The following is a 20,895-nucleotide window of genomic DNA, read 5'->3' on the forward strand; positions in this document are numbered from 1 at the left end:
AACGATTACAGGAAGAGGCTGCCACGCTAAAGCTTCGGGAAAAAAAGCAGAGATTGACATTACCAGAACCGTTGAGCTTAGAGGAGATGCCCTGTGGAGCTCAAACTTGGATCTCTGAATGGAGGGGTGCTGCCTGGATGTTGGTGCTAAATGAGAAACAGAGAAGGTGCCTGTAGAGCTAGAGCATGGTCTGCTGAAGGGGGGTTGGCTTCCTTTGGATATCTCTGAGAGCTGCAATGTGGCAAGTCCAGGAGTGTCAAAAGAAGTGGAAAGTTTGAAGCAAAATTCTATTGCTATAGTACTGCTGAAAGATACTGAAAATAAATAAATAATGAAAACCCTCCCCTCCACAAACATAAAGAAAACCTCTTGTTTTCTCATCTTACTTTCCATTCTCCTTCTAGTGTGTTGTATTGCCACAATTGAGGGGAAAGCCAGGTAGTGCTGGTTTCTGAGAAATATAGTTTGCAGGAGCCAGGTTCCAGCATTAGCAAGCAGAGTGTAGAAAGGTTGATATGGACTAACGGATAGCTAATACAAACCACAGCTACTCAACACACAATCCCCTCCTATGCATATCTGAACTTCCATACAAAACAACTTACTGATTCTACCTAAAAAGATCCAACTGTTTTTCCTTCAAATGAAGATGCTCTCAAACTCACTCCCAAAATGAAAAACATAGTGTCCAACTCTTGGTGTTTTAATTTATCTTCTAATACAGGGGAAAAAAAAAAATCCCCAAACCAAACATCTAAACATTGTGTAACCTAAAGCCAAAATTGTAAAATAAACTCTCACCAAAAATCTTATATAACATAATATACGGAAAAGAGGAAGGGGGACAAAAGAAATTAGTTAATATGTACAAATCCCTTCACCATCAATTTGAAAATTCTGTTCTTTTAAAATTTTGCATTGAATACCTTCCATGTTTCTTTAACCCCATGTAGCTGTGGTCTGAATATTTGTGTTTCCCTTCCCCCAAATTTTTATGTTGAAATGCAATCCCCAATGGGATAGTATTAAAAGGTGTAGCCTTTGGCAGGTGATTAGGTGATGAGGGCTGTGCCCTTAGGAATGGGATTAGTGCCCTTTTAAAAGAGGCATAAAGGAGCTTGTCAGCCCCCTTACCTCTTTCATCACATGAGGAGGATGCAGCATGAAGGTGCCATCTGTGAGGAATGGGCCCTCACTGTGCAATGAATGTGCTGGTACCTTGATCTTAGTCTACTTCCCTGCCTCCAGAACTGTGAGCAATAATTTTATTTTTGTTTATAAATTATTTATTTTGTTTATAAATTTTGTTTATAAATTATTTTCTTATATCTGTGTGAACAGACTATAAGATGCAAATCTTTCCTTTCCTTGGTTTATTTTGTCACACTGATGGAACTTACAAGGGGATGTTCAAAAAGTTCATGGAAAAAATGGAATTAAGAGATAAAAATGAAAAATATCAACTTTATTTCTCAACGTAAGCTCCATCAAGTTCAAGACACTTTTGTAAACAATGATACTAGCCAAGTAGTCATCCCTAAATAACTGAGTGTCCTGGGAATTTAACTATTTAACTATGTCAATACAGTTATTTATACTTTTTTTTTCTTTCTTTTTTTAACAGCTGGCCAGTACAGGGATCAAATCCTGGACGTTGGTGTTGTCAGCACCACACTCTAACCAACAGAGCTAACCAGTCAGCCCCTCTTTTTTACATTATTAACAGAAGAAAAATGGGTTCCTTTTAATGTTTTTTTAAGATTAGGAAACAAAAATAGGTCAAAAGGAGCCAAATCAGGATTGTAAGGTGGATGCCTTACGATTTCCCGTTGAATTTTGTGATTTCTCACAAAATTGCCCTTGTTTGAAGAGAGGAAGGAGTAGCAGGAACATTGTCATGGTGGAGGAGGATGTTCTGGTGAAGGTTTCTGTGGTATTTTTTCATTTAAGCTTCAGCTAACTTTCTCAAGACACTCTCATAATAAAGATGTTATCGTTCTTTGGTCCTCCAGAAAGTCAACAAGCAAAACACCTTGAGCATCCTAAAATTCTGTTGCCATGATGTTTGTTCTTGGCCAGTCTGCTTTTGCTTTGACTGGATCACTTCCATCTCTTGGTAGCATGGCTTTGATTGTGGTTTGTCTTCAGGATCATACTGGTAGAGTCATGTGTTATCTCCTGTTATAATCTTTTGAATAAATGCTTCAGGATCTTGATTCCCCTTATTTGAAATTTCCATTGAAAGCTCTGCTCTTGTCTGCAGCTGATCTGGGTGCAACAGTTTTGACACCGATCAAGCAGAAAATTTGCTCAACTATACTTTTTCAGTCTGGATTGTGTAAGCTGAACCAGTTGAGATGTTTATGGTGTTGGCTATTGTTTCTGCTATTAGTCATCATTCCTCTTAAATTAGGGCATGAACAAGATTAATTTTTTCCTCACGAATTGATGAGGATGGTCTGCTCTCCTGCTATGGGCTGTGTCTTTAACATTGTCTGGTCCTTTGTTAAAATGAGTTATCCATTTGTAAATTGATGATTTCTTTGGGGCATTGCCTAAATAAACTTTTTGTAAAGCATCAATGATTTCACCATTCTTCCACCCAATCTTGACCATCAATTTGATGTTTGTTTTTGCTTCAATTTTAGCAGAATTCCTGTTGCTCTGATAGGGGCTTTTTTTATTTTTTTATTTTTTTATTTTTATTTTTTAAATTTTATTTTGTCGATATACATTGTAGCTGATTATTGCTCCCCATCACCAAAACCTCCTTCCCTTCTCCCTCCCCCCCTCCTCCCCAACAATGTCCTTTCTGTTTGCTTGTCGTATCAACTTCAAATAATTGTGGTTGTTATATCTTCTCACCCCCCCCCCGGTTTGTGTGTGTGTGTGTGTGTGTGAATTTATATATTAATTTTTAGCTCCCTCCAAAAGTGAGAACATGTGGTATTTCTCTTTCTGTGCCTGACTTGTTTCACTTAATATAATTCTCTCAAGGTCCATCCATGTTGTTGCAAATGGCAGTATTTCATTCGTTTTTATAGCTGAGTAGTATTCCATTGTGTAGATGTACCACATTTTCCGTATCCACTCATCTGATGATGGGCATTTGGGCTGGTTCCAACTCTTGGCTATTGTAAAGAGTGCTGCGATGAACATTGGGGAACAGGTATACCTTCGACTTGATGATTTCCATTCCTCTGGGTATATTCCCAACAGTGGGATGGCTGGGTCATATGGTAGATCTATTTGCAATTGTTTAAGGAACCGCCATACCATTTTCCATAGAGGCTGCACCATTTTGCAGTCCCACCAACAATGTATGAGAGTTCCTTTTTCTCCGCAGCCTCGCCAGCATTTATCGTTCAGAGTCTTTTGGATTTTAGCCATCCTAACTGGGGTTAGATGGTATCTCAATGTGGTTTTGATTTGCATTTCCCGGATGCTGAGTGATGTTGAGCATTTTTTCATATGTCTGTTGGCCATTTGGATATCTTCCTTAGAGAAATGCCTACTTAGCTCTTTTGCCCATTTTTTAATTGGGTTGCTTGTTTTCTTCTTGTAAAGTTGTTTGAGTTCCTTATATATTCTGGATATTAATCCTTTGTCAGATGTATATTTTGCAAATATTTTCTCCCACTCTGTTGGTTGTCTTTTAACTCTTTTAATTGTTTCTTTTGCTGTGCAGAAGCTTTTTAGTTTGATATAATCCCATTTGTTTATTTTTCCTTTGGTTGCCCGTGCTTTTGGGGTCGTATTCATGAAGTCTGTGCCCAGTCCTATTTCCTGAAGTGTTTCTCCTATGTTTTCTTTAAGAAGTTTTATTGTCTCAGGGTGTATATTTAAATCCTTAATCCATTTTGAGTTGATTTTAGTATACGGTGAGAGGTATGGATCTAGTTTCATTCTCCTGCATATGGATATCCAGTTATCCCAGCACCACTTGCTGAAGAGGCAGTCCCTTCCCCAGTGAATAGGCTTGGTGCCTTTGTCAAAGATCAGATGGCAGTAAGTGTGTGGGTTGATTTCTGGATTCTCTATTCTATTCCATTGGTCAGTGTGTCTGTTTTTATGCCAGTACCATACTGTTTTGGTTATTATAGCTTTGTAGTATAGCTTAAAGTCAGGTAGTGTTATGCCTCCAGCTTTATATTTTTTGCTGAGCATTGCTTTGGCTATTTGTGGTCTTTTATTGTTCCATATAAATGTCTGAATAGTTTTTTCCATTTCTGAGAAAAATGTCTTTGGAATTTTGATGGGGATTGCGTTGAATTTGTAGGGGCTTTTTTTAAAACTGATGTCTTATTCTTCTTAATACCTTAAACCAGAGCCTGTCCGGGCATGTTATAACAGGTTAGTACAAGTTTATTTTGGTACAAAAATTTTTGAAAACCATGCATAATTTCCTTATAATACACATTTTTTAATGAACTTTTTAAAGACCACTTGTATACTCAAATAGCATCTATTCTGAATATATCTTTATCATTTTGAGGGATTAATTCATTGACTTCTGGTATCCAACATTGCTATAGAAATTTAATGCCATTCAAATTCCTGATCATTTGTATGTAGCATATTTTATTCCTCTGGAAGCTTTTAGGATCCTCTTTTTGTCCCAAATGTTCTGAATGTTAATGATGCTGTGTCTTTTAATCCAGTGTTCTGGGTACTTAATGTGCCCTTTCTATCTGGAAATTTAAATCCTTCAGTTCTTGCATTTTTTTTTTCTTTTACTTCTATTTAAATTCCATCTCTTCTCTTTTCTTTTCTCTTTTGGCTTACTATTATGTGGATTTTAAATCTCCTGTACTGATCCTCTAAATTCCCTACATTACTCTTTTATTTTCCATCTCTTTGTTTGTGTATGTGTATGTATGTGTGTGTTTCATCCCTTGGCACTTCACGCCAGTAAGTGTGATTTCTAATTGAGCTCTAGTACTCCGCAGGTAGCCTGGAGAGCGCACTCTGGGCAAAAGCCATGTCAACATTTATCTCACCTTATTTGAGTATCCAATTTCTGTCTGGTTTTGTCCATTCTCTGGTCCCTTGAAATAGTATTGCTTTTGCTGTAGTTTTTTTGTTTTTTCTTTTGTTTTTGTTTGGTCCAGAGTTTATGTTAGTTTAATACAACTTACTTTGCCATTAACTGAACTAGAACTACTTCAGTGTTAACTTTTAATTACATTTTTTTGCAAGAAAATTTAATTAAATTCATGTTTACCATCTAATATACTCCCCTTTTTTCTCAATCTCATCAAAAATAGATGCTTATTTTTATACCTTATAGGCATCTTTCTTATTAATTATTCATTCAAAAACACTTTGGAAATTTTATAACCTTTTTAAAACAATAGTTTGTTTTTATCTTGTCTCTAGGTAAATAAGAGAATAAATCAAGGTAAACATTACGAGGTTTTTGTATAAGTATTTTAGATAGAATTTGTTTTCTAGAGATCCGGCATTAAATTATAGTAAGTAAAGTTTTTTAGGATTCCTAGTAAATATTTTTGAATGAAAAAATACATCAGAAGGATTTATAATACATAATTTAAAAAGACAATTAAGTTATTAAAAATTCCCTAGGAATAAATTTACAAACCTGACATAAAATTAGCGTTTTTTCTTGATTCCATATTTTAGTATTTTATTTAAATTGGGGATTTAAAAAATATGCTTGGTATTTTTATGATTTTTTGTGGATTACTAGTTTTGAGTTTGTTAGTTTATAATAAATGATAATAGAGTTATAGTTACCACATAAGTTATGAAAAACATTTTTTTCTGGAAAGTTTCTAACACTGTAATGCCTTTTAACCAATCATGCTGTTTCCATCAAATAAGTGCAGTTCAGTACTTTTTTATATTTGAGGGGGGTGGTGTGGTTTGGCCTAAGTATCTGACATTTTTAAATGGGAAAGTACGAGAATTTTAGAGTCAGGAATAAAAAAGATGGTACTCTTTTCATTTAATTTTCCTAGAGAATGTTATAGAGACCTAAGCAATTGTTATTAAACAGGATAAACTGGTTTAAATTTGGAAAAAAGTAATTCTTAATATTTCATACTGTTATAGTTACATTACCTAGGTATCCCATAGCATATTTTATCATATTATAACTTTTGTTCAGTGTTTGCTTACTCACTGTTTCTGTGAGCAACAGAAGCTACGCAACAGTAAACAATGATCTGAGCCCCAGTGAGATATTTCTGTGTCATAGCCACTTTGGAATGCTAGTGTGTTAAAGTAATCAACCATTTTTAAAAGGCAAACCAGTTTCCAACTGACTCGAGAGAGTGGAGTTTTTTGTGCCCTTAGGTGGTGTTCCTGTTGTGGCTTACTTGCAAAATCCTTATGGGCAGCCCTTAGATATTATAGTTTACAAATCTTACAGAATAAATCATTACTTTGGATACAGATGTTACAACTGTTTGTTCAGGACCCTGCTACAAATAGATGTCGATATTGGGATCCTAAAGCAGAAATATCTAAGGTTCCCATATACCATATAATTCTTTTGACATGATCAAAGGGTCAAAATTAATAATAATAAAAAAGATTGAGTAAGCAATTGCATTCATATTTCTGTCTACAAATCATAGTGTTATCAGCTGCCATATAGGGATTTGATTAAAAAATAAGTAATGGGAAACTTAAACACAGGGAAAAAGAAAATTCTTGATTTTTTTGTTTTGTTTTGGTTTTTTTGGTCAGACCACAACATTTAATTATGGGTCTGGAGAAAAGTTATTATACATTTGGAGAGAAAGTATATTGTACTCATAATTCCCCATGTACCAGACATTGGGGGGATGATATTTTCAACCACTAAGGAGAAGCTCATCCAAGGTTCTTTTTTTTTTCCCCCTCAGGATAATTAGTATATTCATCATTACACAATGTAATCATTCTTTATGACACCCTTACCTATTTCTTGCTAACCAATTCTCCCCTTCCCCCTTACCTCCCACTAGTAACCACAGTTCTGTTCTCTCCTTTTGAACATTCAACATATTATTGTGATTGTTTTATCTTTCTTTTTTAGTTCCTGTATATGAGAGAGGACATGCGGTATTTCTCTTTCTGTACCTGGCTTGTTTCACTTAACATAATTTTCTCTAAGCTTATTCGTGCTGCTGTGAATGGCAGAATTTCATTCTTTTGTATTACCAAGAAATATTCCATTGTGTATGTATTCCACATTTTCCTTACCCAGTCATCAGTTGATGGATATTTAGGTTGGATCCATCTGTTGGCTATTGTAAATAGAACTGCAATGAACATGGGAGTGCAGGTTTCCCTTCACATGATGATTTCCATTCCTTTGGGTATATACCCAGTAGTGGGATTGCTAGATCGTATGGCAGTTCTGTCTGTAGCTGTTTGAGAAAACTCCATACTGTTTTCCATAATGGCTGCACTAATTTACAGATGCCCTTCACCCTCTCACAATTTACAGTCTCAATGTGGTTTTGATTTGCATTTCCCTGATGCTTAGTGATGTTGAGCATTTTCCCATGTATCTGTTGGCCATTTGTGTATCTTCCTTTGAGAAACATCTATTCAGCTCTTTTGCCCAGTTTTTAATCAGGTTAATTGTTTTTTCACTAAATTGTCTGAGTTCCTTGTATATTCTGGATATTAATCCCTTCTTGGATTCATAGTTTGCAAATATTTTCTCTCATTCTTTAGGGTGTCTTTTAAGTCTGTTGATTGTTTTCTTTGCTGTGCAGAAGCTTTTAGTTTGATATCATCCCATTTGTTTATTTTTTCTCGTATTGCCTGTGCTTTTGAGGTCTTATTCATAAAGTCTTTGTGCAGTCTTATATCCTGAAGTATTTCCAATTTGCTTTCTTTTAGGAGTTTTATAGTTTCAGGTCTTATATCTAAATCTTTAATTCATTTTGAGTTGATTTTGGTATATGGTGAAAGAGACTTTCTTTCTTTGCATATGGATATCTAGTTTTCCCAGCACATTTACTGAAGAGACAGTCTTTTCCCCAATATATGTTCTTGCCACCTCTGTCAAAAATCAGTTGGCTGTAGATATGGGGATTTGTTTCTGAGTTCTCTATTCTGTTCTATTGGTCCATGTGTCTGTTTTTATGCCTGTACCATGCTGTTTTCATTGCTATAGCTTTGTATTGTAATTTGAAGTCAGGTAGTGTAATGCCTCTGGCTTTATTTATTTATTTATTTTGCTCAGGATTGCTTTGGCCATTCAGGGTCTTTTGTTGTTCCATATGAATGTTAAGGACTTTAGGATTGTTTTTTCTATTTTTGTGAAGAATGTCATTGGAATTTTGACGAGGATCACATTGAATGTGTAGATCACTTTGGGTAGAATGGATATTTTCACAATGTTAACTCTTCCAACCCATGAGCATGGTATGTCTTTCCATCTTTTTGTGTTCTCTTTAATTTCCTTCAGCAGTGATTTGTAGTTCTCCTTGTAGAGATCTTTCACCTCCTTGGTTAAATTTATTACTAGGTTTTTGTTTGTTTGTTTTGGTGGCTATCGTAAATGGGTTTGCTTTCTTGATTTCTTTTTCTGCTAGTTCATTGGTGAAGTATAGAAGTGCTACTGATTTTTGCATGTTGATTTTGCAGCTTTGCTGAAATTGATTATGAGCTCTAAGAATCTTTTGATAGAGTCTTCAGGTTTTTCTATATAGATCATGTCATTTGCAAACAGGAACAATTTGACTTTGTCTTCTCCAATCTGGTAGCCCTTTATTTCTTCCTCTTGCATGATTGCTCTGGCTAATACTTCCAGTACTATGTTAAATGGGAGTGGTGAGAGTGGGCATCCTTTCCTTGTTCCTATTTTTTTTTTTTTAAAGCTGAAAGCTTTTCCCTATTCAGGATGATATGGCAGTAGGTTTGTGACTTACAGCTTTTATTGTGTTGAGATATTTTTGTGTGTGTGCCTAATTTATTGAGAGTCTTTATCAAGAAGGGATGTTGTATTTGGAAAGTGCTTTTTCTGTGTCTATTGAGATAATCATATGGTTTTTGTCCTTGATTTTGTTGATGTGGTGTATCACATTTATTGTCTTGCATAAGTTGAACCATCCTTGCATACCTGGGATGAATCCCACTGGATAATGATGTATCTTTTTGATGTGCTGCTGTATTATGTTTGCTAATATTTTGTTGAGGATTTTAGCATCAGTGTTCATCAGGGATATTGGCCTATAGTTTTCTTTTTTTTGTTTTATCTGTCTGATTTTGGTATCGGTGTTGTTGGCATCATAGAATGAGGTTGGGGGAATTGCCTCTGTAAAATTGGTATTAATTCCTCTATAAATGTTTGTTAGAATTCAGCAGTAAAGCCATCTGGTCTTGGGCTTTTCTTTGCTGTGAGACTGCAGTTACTGCTTCATTCTCATTGCTCATTATTTATCTGTTCAGGTTTTCTGCTTCTTTGTGGTTCAGTCTTGGTAGTTTGTATGTGTCCGGAAATTTATCTTTTTCCTCCAGGTTTTCAAACTCGTGGGCATATAGTTGTTCATAATAGTCTCTAATGATTCATTGTATTTTTGTGGTGTTAGATGTAATGTCTCCTTTTTTATTTCTGATTTTTGTTATTTGAGTCTTCTCTCTTCTTTTTTTAGTTAGTCTAGCTAATTGTTTGTTTTGTTTATCTTTTAAAAAACCAACTTTTTTTTCCCATTGATCTTTTTCATCATTTTTTTGGTCTTTATTTCATTTAGTTCTTTTCTGATCTTAGTCATTTCTTTCTGACTTCTAATTTAAGGATTGGATGTTCTTATTTTTCTAGTTCTTTCATGTGTAATGTTAAATTGTCTGCTTAAAGTCTTTCTATTCTTTTGGTATAAGCACTTATTGCAATAAACTTTCCTCTTATTACTGCTTTTGCAGTATCCCATAGGTTTTGGTATGATGTGTCTTAATTTTCATTAGTTCCAAGAAAGTTTTTGATTTCATGTTTGGACCCAATTTTTTCTTGGACCCATAGGTCATTCAGGAGCATGTTTAATTTCCACGTTTTTGTATAGTTTCCAGAGTTTTGCTTGTTATTGATTTCTAACTTTAATCCATTGTGGTCTGATAAGATACTTGAAATGATTTTCATTGCTGTAAAATTTGTTGACAGTTGATTTGTGACTTATATGTGGTCTATATGCTGGAGAATGTTCCATGTGCTGATGAAAGAATGTATATTCTATAGTGGTTGGATGAAATGTTCTGTAGATATCTGCCAGGTCCTGTTGCTCTATAGTTTAAATCCTTTGTTTCTCTGTTGATTTGTTGCTTAGATGATCTGTCCAGTGCTGAGAGAGGGGTGTTCATGTCCCTTGCTATTATTGTGTTTAATAATAATAGTGTTTGCTTTATATATCTGGGTGCTCCAGTGTTCAGTGCATATATATTTATGATTGTTGTGTATTCTTGCTGGATAGATCTCTTTGTTATTATATAATGGCCTTCTTTGTTTCTTTTTACAGTGTTTGGTTTAAAGTCTTTTTAATCAAATATAAGATTAGCTACTCCTGCTCATTTTTGGTTTCCATTTGCATGGTATATCTTTTTCCATCCCTTCACTGTTAGTCTGTGTGTGTCTTTACAGGTGAGTTGAGTTTCTTGTATGCAGCATTTAGTTGGGTCTAGCTTTTTAATCCAATCAGCCACACTATGTCTTTTGAATGGGGAATTCAATCCATTTACATTTAGGGTTGTTATTGAAAGGTATTGTCTTCCTCCTGGCATTTCATTGATTTTCATTTGGTTGTTCTAAATATCTATTGTTCTGTTTTTTTCCCTTTTATTATTTTTCTTTGGTGTTGTGGTCTCATCTCAAGGTGAGGGATCTGCTTTCAGGTTCAGTGGGCACTGGCACAATTCAGTTCCTTGTAGACTGTTGGACTGAGGGCCTCAGTTTCTTGCTGCCTAATTATGGTTAATTTTACGTGTCAACTTGGCTGGCCATGGTACCCAGATATGTGATCAGTCTTCTGGATGTTTCTATGAGGCTGTTTTTAGATGAGATTATATTTAAATTGCTGAACTTAAAGTAGATTGGCCTTCATAATGTGGGTGGGCCTTATTCAGTCAGTTGAAAGCCTGAATAGATCAGAAGACTGACCTCCTGTGAGTAAGAGGGATTTCTGCCAGGGTCTTCAGACTTGAACTGCAATATTGGCTCTTCCTGGGCCTGCAACCTGCTGGCTCACCCAGCAGATTTTGGATTTGCTAGCTTCTGTAATTCTGTGAGCCAGTTTCTTAAAATAAATGTCTTTACATATATAAATACACACACACAAATCTCTGACTAACATACTGGATGTTGGTCAGAGGCCCCCACCCCCACCCCCAGTTCCTAAATGATTGTTCACCAAAGGCTACCCTCAGTTCCTTGCTACGTGAACTTCTTCATCATGACTGCTAGCTTCTTTAAAGTCAGCAAAAAGAATATCTCTTAGTAAGATGGACATTACAGTCTTATAGAATTTGATCACTGAAGTAATATACATTACCTTTGCCAAATTCTCTTGGTTAAAAGAAGGTCACAGGCCCACCCACAATCAAGGGAAGGAAATCACACAAGGGTGTGAGTAGCAGGAGGTCAGGATAATCAGGGGCCATCTTGGAGGAAACTCTGAGTAATCTTTAAGCAGTCATTTTTTGCCTATAACCTTCTAGTTACTCCTAATTATAATTAGAATAAATTCTTCTTACTGTGGCCTACAAAGTTCTATGTGCTTTAGCCCCCCGTCTACCTTTCCAAACTCATTTCCTTTGTTCTCCCCCTCAATTTTTGTTTTCTCGTACTGGTGTTCTTTTATTCCTAGAATGAGTCACTCCAGGCCTTTTTATGTCTGCCTAGATGCAGATATGCCTATAGCTATCACCTTTTCATACTATAAGTATTTGTTCCAGTATCACTTATTTAGCAAGGATGTTCCCTGACTACTATATCTAAAGTTAATCTTCCTTCTATTCACTATCACATTACCCCTTTTATTTTCTTCATCAAAAGTACAACCATGGGAAATCATTATTTGATCATTGTGCATCATGAACTCCGTCCATTAAAATATCAGCTCCAGAGAGCAGACACATTATTTTTCTTGTTCACTGTGATCTCCAATGCCTGGCACATAGTACATGCTCAAAAAGTCTGATAAATGAATGCATACATTTTATTTCATCATGTCAGAATGGGCATACAAATATGAGTAATATGTAGGCCCTGCTGTTTTGCAGCTTTTAGCCTAGTTTAAGAAGAAAAAAAAAAGTAAATAGTATAATGCTTTGGTAGATGTCTATACTGACCCACTAGACCACCCAGGTATAATTGAATGAATGGCAAATGTAGAAAATTCAGGAAGGAGCTAGTTATTAGTGAGGGAAATAGACAATGAATTCTGTTTTAGTTATTTGAAACTTGTGGTCTATATAGGACATCCTAGTGGTACTACTCCAAAAAGGAGTTAAACTTGTGTATAGGTCTGTAGCTTAGGAGAGGTCCTACCTGGAGATATATATTTGGGAATTTTCAACTTATATATAATAATGAAAACTGTCATTGTGACTAACCCTATAAAACTCTATAGAGTAAAATGAGAAGTGGGTCATGAAACCCATGAAAGTGGGTTTCATTTCAAGAAACCCTTTCAGGACCGTTTAGCATCTGAGTAGAAGATAAAGAAGCATACTGAGATATGATTAGATAAGTATAATGAGATCTAGAAGAGTGTCAGGGAATCCAGGAAATATTTCTTTATTAGTACTTAATACCAAAAATAAAGTAATAAATAATAGGCAACCCCTGCCCTCTCCTCCCAAAAACTCGATTATAAGAAAAGCCTTCTAGTTGAATACCTATACAGTAAAACTTTTCATTATCGATTATAACCCCTAATTAGGCTAAGATAAATCTCCAATATGTTACTGCATTTCCTATGAACCAAAAGACTCTATTATCTGTATTTTAAGATAGTAATGGAATGAATATTTTTAGTCCTTCAAAGTAAAGTAACTTCTGAGATTCCCTTACAGCATAGACTTTTGTTTTTTGGTTCTCAAGGATTCTGACTCTCACCAAAGATTTTTGCATTTATGAAGACCAAAATAAGCATTCTTAGATATTACTAAAAATATTAAAGCATAACATAGCCCTAAAATGCTAATGCTAATGATAATTATAATTCAGTACACTTTTCACTTTTAGATTATTGCATTTTGATTCTAAGAACCTACAGTTTCTAAAATATTCAGAACCTTACTTGATCATACAATCATCTTGAGATGCTTAAGCATTTTTTTTATGAGCTCTAAGAAATTCGGGCAAGAAAATATTCGTTGGAATTGAAATGTTATATTATAGTCTCAGAAATAAAGTTTTCTTATCTCTTTAGGAGTCCTTATTGGTATCTTTTTCTCAGTTCTAGCTACCTTATAAGATAAACATGCACAGTTGTCAACTTAGATATTTTACTGATGCTTTAGGAGATTTATTTGTAATATTCTTGATTTAAATCTAAAATGAACATTTCAGTCTGTCAGTAAAACAGAATTTGTGATAAAAAGATCTTAGTACACCTATAGTTGATTCAAATACTTAACAGTTGATGATTAACATGACTAGGCTAAGGTAATACAGTTTAGTCACTTTTTTTTTACATATACATAACTTGGCTGATTTCCTATATTACTAGAATTTTTCAACTACATATTACAACAAGTATGTGTATGAAAATATGTATATGTCTAAAACAGACAAAATATGGTACATTATAAACTACAGTGGATAGATTGTACTATTTTTTGTGCATACACATCAAGGTACGGCTAACTTTTATCTGATGTAAGTATATTTAAAAGCATGTACTGAGAAAAAATGAGATCCTATCTGACGATTATTTGCCTAGTAATAACATCAAGATATGTTTATTCCTTCTTTTCTTTTAGTTCCACTTTTTGGTTCCCAGAATAGTAATAAAGATTAATTCTATGAGGTTATTTAGTCTACTTTGATAATGTATCAAAACTCAAACCCTTTAGTTGATATGTTCCAAGCAGGATATCAAATCACACCCTGATAATTTTCCTCTCTCCAGAAGCATTTTAAGTGGTCACAAATAATTCCCCAGGAATTAGTATGTTATTCGTAGTGTTTATTTTCTTCTATCTGTATGTCTACTCCAAAGAACCTGAAAACTGAGTATGTACCTTTACATCTATACATTTAAAAGAAATTAATTTAATTTTTATCAAACCTATGTATTATCACAGTATCAATTGCTATTAAGCAATTTTTAACTCTGCCCTTTTTTTGTTTAAATTATGCTAATCAACAAAATAAGCCTGTCATATCTTTAAACAGTTTTAAATATTTCATAATGTGTATTCATAGAATCACTATCCAAATTCTTTTATTAACCTACCTAATTATATATTCCCTTATTAATGAGGATTATTTCCATAGATACAATTTCAAGTCTTTCTTGGACACCTAATATGTCTCCAGAGCTGTGGAAGTTACTTTGAACGCTATGGAATAAATTCAATATATGGCCCTGATCTCAAAAACTTGAAATCTAAAGACAAAGACTGTATATCTGAAATAACCAGAGAAAAATATAAGCAGGGTAAAACTGAGTGATAAATTGCATGAGAATGAAGAATTAAGAATTGAGAGGTCAATGTGGACTAAATTAGTTAAAGAGAACTTGACCTGAGCTTTGAAGTGATAGATGAGACGGTGTGGCATTTAATCTTGGACTTGAAGGATTGACGATAGACAAATATCCAGGATAAACAACACCCTGGCCAAAGTTTCTGAAAGTGAGACTTTTTAATGCAGATTAGATTTAAAATGCTAAAATTGTTTTACTAGCTAGAATGATAACCATTAAGAGCCAACTAGCACAACCCACTATGATTATCGTTAATATTTTAAAAATTGTTTTCAACCTTTTTACATAGAAAAATGAGGATGTAGCTTAAAATCTTAGATTATAGGTTGAATGAGGTATTTACCACAGACCTGTGTACTCTGAATTCTCATATAAGATTGAGAACTGACTACAAAGTAAAGAAACATGTTTTTAGCCACATCTCTAACAGAAGAGACATGCTCTCAAAATGTCTTTTATTTGTAGTTTCTGACTCTGGTTTGCCATTTGAAGTCATGTTTTTATATTGTAGATTATTTTGAAATGACAGAGCTAATAAATAAAGAGCAGCTGTCCTAATAGCCTTTCATGTCAAATAAGAAACTAGAGTAAAAGATTTTAAAATGACAAAATACAATATAGCTTTTGTGCCACTTTGCTGGCTTTAAAAATTATCCTTAAGTTACTACTTTTTGTTTGTTGAGGGGTGATACAAGAATGGGCTGGATGTGGAGGTCGAACACAATATTTTATGCTCCTCAATTCATTAGGCCTGATATGATACCCTTATCAAAGTCCAGGGCCTACAGGCACATGGCCCCTTGCATCTGTAATTGTGTGGACAGGCTGGACAGTTGCAGTGAAGGTGAAAGTTCTTTCTACTCTGGCATTGAACCATTGTGTGTGCAGGCAGAATGAGCCATTAGAGTTACTATCTCATACGTTTGAGAATTTTAAAAATTTTTAATTTTTAATAACATTATTAAAATTTTAATTTAATTTAATTTTTATTTTATTATTATTTTTTTTAAAAGATGACCGGTAAGGGGATCTTAACCCTTGACTTGGTGTTGTCAGCACCACGCTCAGCCAGTGAGCGAACCGGCCATCCCTATATGGGATCCGAACCCGGGGCCTTGGTGTTATCAGCACCACACTCTCCCAAGTGAGCCACGGGCCGGCCCAAAATTTTAATTTTATTAAAATAACATTTAATAAAATTATAATTTTAAATAACATGTTTATACATATTAAAGGACAAGAATGTGATTAATATAATTAGAAAATTGATACAAAAAAATAGTTTCCTACTCTTAAGAAGAAATGACTGTTTATGTTTATTTTATACTGAATAGCTTAAAAAAAATTAAGAATTCTCTTTTGGAATTTTGAATAAATATGATTGAGTGATATTTTGAAAAAAGTTGTTATTGGTAATTTAAAATTAGTACTTCCTTTCTTTATTATCTGCAATAGAAATGTAGAGGGCTGGACTTGTGTTTATTTATGAATTTGTATTTTACTGTTTACTTTATTCAGGATCAAAGTGTGGCAGGAATTCTTTATCCATTTGGCATTTTGAAACTTTCAAGTGTTGAAAAACTCTTTTCTCTCTAAAAATGTCCATCTTTGTCAAAGCTGCTTGACAGTTGTGATAATGAGAGAATACAAGATCACTTTGTGGGTTTATGTTCTGCTGATAATGTAATCTATTGTCTAAAAATAAAATAAGATTATTTTTTCTCCTACTTTGTATCAACTCTAAAAGTAATATTCCACAGGTGACCTTTCTCTTTAACTTTGTGTGTGTGTTTACACTCAGAGAAGCTTCAAAAAGTAACTTTACTGCCAGTTTAGTTATTCTTCACATAGATAAAAGTTCTTACTTAAACTTATATGCTTGTTAAATGGACTCATGCTTCATTATGTGAGAAAACTGCAAATGCTTTTGAGCATTTGATTCTAACTTTAAGAGAAGGAAATCAGATGTGACAAATAGTCTGAAATAATTTCAACTGAATAGATTTCTTAGGATTTTTCAAGTCTTTGTTGTTGTAGTTCAATATTGCTCAAATTGCTTAATTTAGGGAAAATATGATTATAATACAACTGGGTGTACTCACTAAAATGAAGGAAAATTGTTTTTTTTCTTTTGTTAAGAGACAGGAAGAAGTGAAATGAAACAAATTTAAGGTTCAAACAGACAGTATAACCTGCTTGAATTTCCAAAAATAAATTAATTAATTAAATGTACACAATTTACTTGTGGCTAGAACAATAATATTCAATCCTCTAAAATGTGTAAATGTGTCTATAATGTCAGAAAATATAAATATTCATTATTTCCTTTACATTTTAAGTATAAATAAATGTTTCCCAACACCTAGGAGTCATCAATATTTAAGCATTTTGGCAGGGTTTCTGTAATGTTAAATAATCTACTCATGTTTTCTGTCTGAAGATTTATTGTAAATTAACAAGCATAGTTCATCCAGAAAATTCACTACTTTCTGAGTTTATACATTTAAATGATCCTAAATTAAAGGGATAAGCTGAAATAATTTATAAAATGCTACTTATATTAGAAACACTGGATTTCTATGTTACTAACTTCTAGCTTTATTTGTAAATTGACTTTATAGAGATTTGTCTCAGAATTCTCAACAATTGTTAAATATTTCTCAATCTGTACATAACTTATTTTATAGAAATACTCTTTTAAAAGTTATACATTTTAGAAACATTAATAGATAAGTGGCATAATAGAAATTCATGACCTAGGAGGCAAAAAGCAAAAACAAAAACCCAAAGCAAAACAAAAGCAAACCTTTTTCTACTCAATGCTAGTTGAGTCTTCAGAGTTATGTGTAGGTTCTGAACCTAACTCTTCCCCTTACTAGTTGTCTAATTAGAATAGCTCTTATATCCTATAAGATATCTTATATCGGGAAACAACATAAGAGTATATAGCGTAGTAGATCTTGAGCTTACCTCTTCAAGAGATTGAATAGCTACTTTGAAGATCAGTTTATGAATCTTTAAAATGAATATCATAATAGTTCCTTTTTGGTGAAGATTAGATAAGTTTATATTTATGCTACGCTTGAGTTATACTTCAACCACAAGACATGGTAGATGTATAATAATTATTTTATTTTATCTCATAATTCTAATTTGAATATTAAGGATAATTATAATTATTATTACTAATCATTGCATTTCAGTACCCTTATTGGCCAAATGAGGAGTACCTGTGTTCCCTTCCGAATACCATAACTATAACTAAAATTGTATTATACTGTTTTATTTTGAAATGCCCCCAGTAGAGGAATTAAGTTATTTTTAAGAGTTTTATCTTTATGCAAAAGTACTCAAGCTTGACACCTAACATTATTATTGGTAATTCATAGTAATAAATTATAGTCTTTAGATAAAGGAGTAATTACTGTGTGGTATCCCCAGGCTTGTCAGTTTTCTAAAACTCTACCTTTCTCTTAGCTATTACTAAAATTTTGATATTTCTTTAGTGATAAGTTACATATCAGTTATTCAGTTTTATCATTTGTATTAACAGAAACTAGCGTTAAAAATCCTCATATATGGATACTTTCTTTTCTTATCCTGAGCGGAATGACTTAAAATTGGACTTGAGCAAACAGATGGTAGTATGCTAATATGGTAATTATGTTGCTTTCTTTTCTGCCAGGAGGTGGGAAAGTGACTTACTGCCTATAAAAAGTATTCTTAGGTTGTTTGTTGATTTATATGATAAATGTTAGTAAGTAAGTAAGAAGTAGCCCAATTTTTTGTTTTCTATATTTCTATCTGGTAAATGCATTGGATTTTTTTTTTTTAATAAAAGGTTTTGTTTGTTTTTGCTAAAAGGGAAATTTATTTAATGTAAGTGCAAACATTAGTAAAAATGAAAGACTTCAGACCAACAATGACCTTTGCACCTTAGGAAACTAGAAAATGAAGAGAAAACTAATCCCAGACCTAGCAAAGGGAGTAAATAATAAAAATTAGAGCATAGATAAAAGAAATAGAAAAAAAAAAAAAAAATATATATATATATATATATATATATAAACAATCAATGAAACCAGAAGTTGGTACTGTGGTAAGATCCACAAAATTGACATTTACCTAGATGGGCTAAGCAAAAAGAAGACTCATATAACTAAAATCAGAAATGAAAGAGAGTTCATTACAACTAAATTTACAGAAATCAAAAAGGTCTTAAGAGAATAGTATTAGTAATTTTGGGTCAACAAATTAGACCAGTTAGATGAAATGAATAAATCCCTAGAAACACACCACCTACCAAGACTGAATTTGAAAAAACAAAGTTTGAACAGAACTATAGCTGGTAAAATGAGTGATTATTGTTTTTCGGTTTCCCAATGCAGGACTCCTTTGAGGATTTCTTGTAGGGCTGGTTGTGTGGTGGTGAACTGCAGTTTTCATTTGCCTGGAAAATACACTATTTTTCCCTCATTTTTGAAGGATAGACTTGCTGGGTACAGTATTCTTGGCTGGCAGGGGTTTTTTTCTTTTAGTATTTTGAATATATCATTCCCATTTTCTTCTGGCCTGTAGAGGTTCTGTTGAGAAGTGTGCTGTTAGTCTGATAGGGGCTCCCTTATAGGTGATTTGACACTTTTCTCTTGCTTCTTTGAAGATATTCTCTCTTTGTCTTTGAGCTTTGCCAGTTTGACTCTAATGTGTCTTGGAGAGAATCTTTTTGGGTTGAATCTGTTTGGGGATCTTAGAGCCTCTTGGATCTGAATGTCCATGTCTCTCCTTATACCTGTGAAATTTTTGGTTATTATTTCATCGAATAGGTTTTCCATGCCTTTTCCTTTCTCATCCCATTCTGGAAAACCCATGATTCAAATATTTGTGCACTTAAGGTTGTCTGCTAATTCTCTTAGATTTTCTTCATTTTTTAAAATTCTTTTTTTCTTTTTTTTATCCACCTGAGTTATTTTGAGAAGACTATCTTCAAGGTCAGAAATTCTTTCTTCTGCTTGGTCTAGCCTGCTGCTTAAGCTATCAGTTGTATTTTTTATTTCATTGAGTGAGTCATTCAGTTCCATGAGTTCTGCTATATTCTTTTTTAAGGTATTAATCTCTTTATACATTTCCTCCTTCATATACTGCACTTTTTTCCTCATTTCATTATGTGGTCTGAGTCTTCTCGTATCTCAGTGAGTTTCCTTAAGATTGTTGCTCAGAATTCCTTTTCAGTCACTTCAGGAGTTTCCTGCTCTGGTGTTTGAGAATTACTGTATTCTTCCTGGTATCATATTTTCTTGGATTTTCGTGTTTCTATTATCTCTCTGTTGATGTCTGGTCATCTGGTAGAGCAGTTGCTTCTTCTACTACTCTGGAGAGAGCTTTGAGGAGAGAGATACCCTCTTCTTTTTTCAGTCTCCACTGGTGACACTCCTTGAGTCAGTGCAGTCAGTGTCTGGTGGGCCCATTGCACTTTTTTCACAAATTTGCAGCAGCTGTGGCTGTGGCAGTGGCTGTGGTAGGCTACCCAGCAGAATTTTATCATGCTTCTTGCCTGCTTCCGGGGGGGGGTACTGCCCCCAGCTCCTGCCTAGCTCCCAAAGCATGCTCTAATGCATTGTGTTTGAATTTTAAACTTTTTTTCTCCTCAGTAGAAATTGTGTATGTTTAATACTAGACTGCTCAGTCTGATATTATCCTAAAACTAAACATGTTTTCTTTTCATTTTAGTTCAGACTTGGTTCCTTCAGCCTAGAGAAAGTTGCAAGCTCAACTGAGGTTGTTAGAGAACTTATTTGTTACTGTCTGGATACCATAGCAGAAAACCAAGCCAAAAATGAGCACCTACAGAAAGAAAATCAAAGGCTTCTGAGAGATTGGAATGATATTCAAGAACGGTATGTACACATGGGCTTGCATTATAAAAACATTGCACCCTCTTTATATTGTAGCATTAAGCCAATGATTTGTAAATTTATAATATACGTAGAGTAGCCTATATTTAAAGTAAAGTCTATTATTAATTATACCTTAATATGATTAAGCCAAATTTTTAGTCACTATTGGGTATTATAGGAGTGCATTAACACTTTTAGGTCATTAGTATTTGCTGTCTCCAATAAACTTATAAACAATAAGGAGTAATTGGACATTGAGGATCACAACCCATTAATATCAATAAAAAATTTAGGGGGTGGATATTTATAAGGATTAATTCAACTTAAATTGTAGG

The 20,895-nt window shown here is 33.9% G+C and overlaps 1 protein-coding gene across 2 annotated transcripts in view; it reads left to right on the plus strand.

Annotated features, from left to right (window-relative positions):
• Positions 1 to 20,895, plus strand: part of XRCC4 (X-ray repair cross complementing 4) — a 274,482-nt gene that overhangs the window by 110,301 nt on the left and 143,286 nt on the right. For both annotated transcript variants that reach the window (XM_063086598.1, XM_063086599.1), the window contains exon 4: positions 20,394 to 20,560. In XM_063086598.1, coding sequence (XP_062942668.1) covers positions 20,394 to 20,560 — 167 coding nt within the window. The remainder of the gene's footprint in view (positions 1 to 20,393; positions 20,561 to 20,895) is intronic.

Source organism: Cynocephalus volans, chromosome 2 (genome assembly GCF_027409185.1).
Source record: "Cynocephalus volans isolate mCynVol1 chromosome 2, mCynVol1.pri, whole genome shotgun sequence".
Classification (NCBI taxonomy): Eukaryota; Metazoa; Chordata; class Mammalia; order Dermoptera; family Cynocephalidae; genus Cynocephalus; species Cynocephalus volans.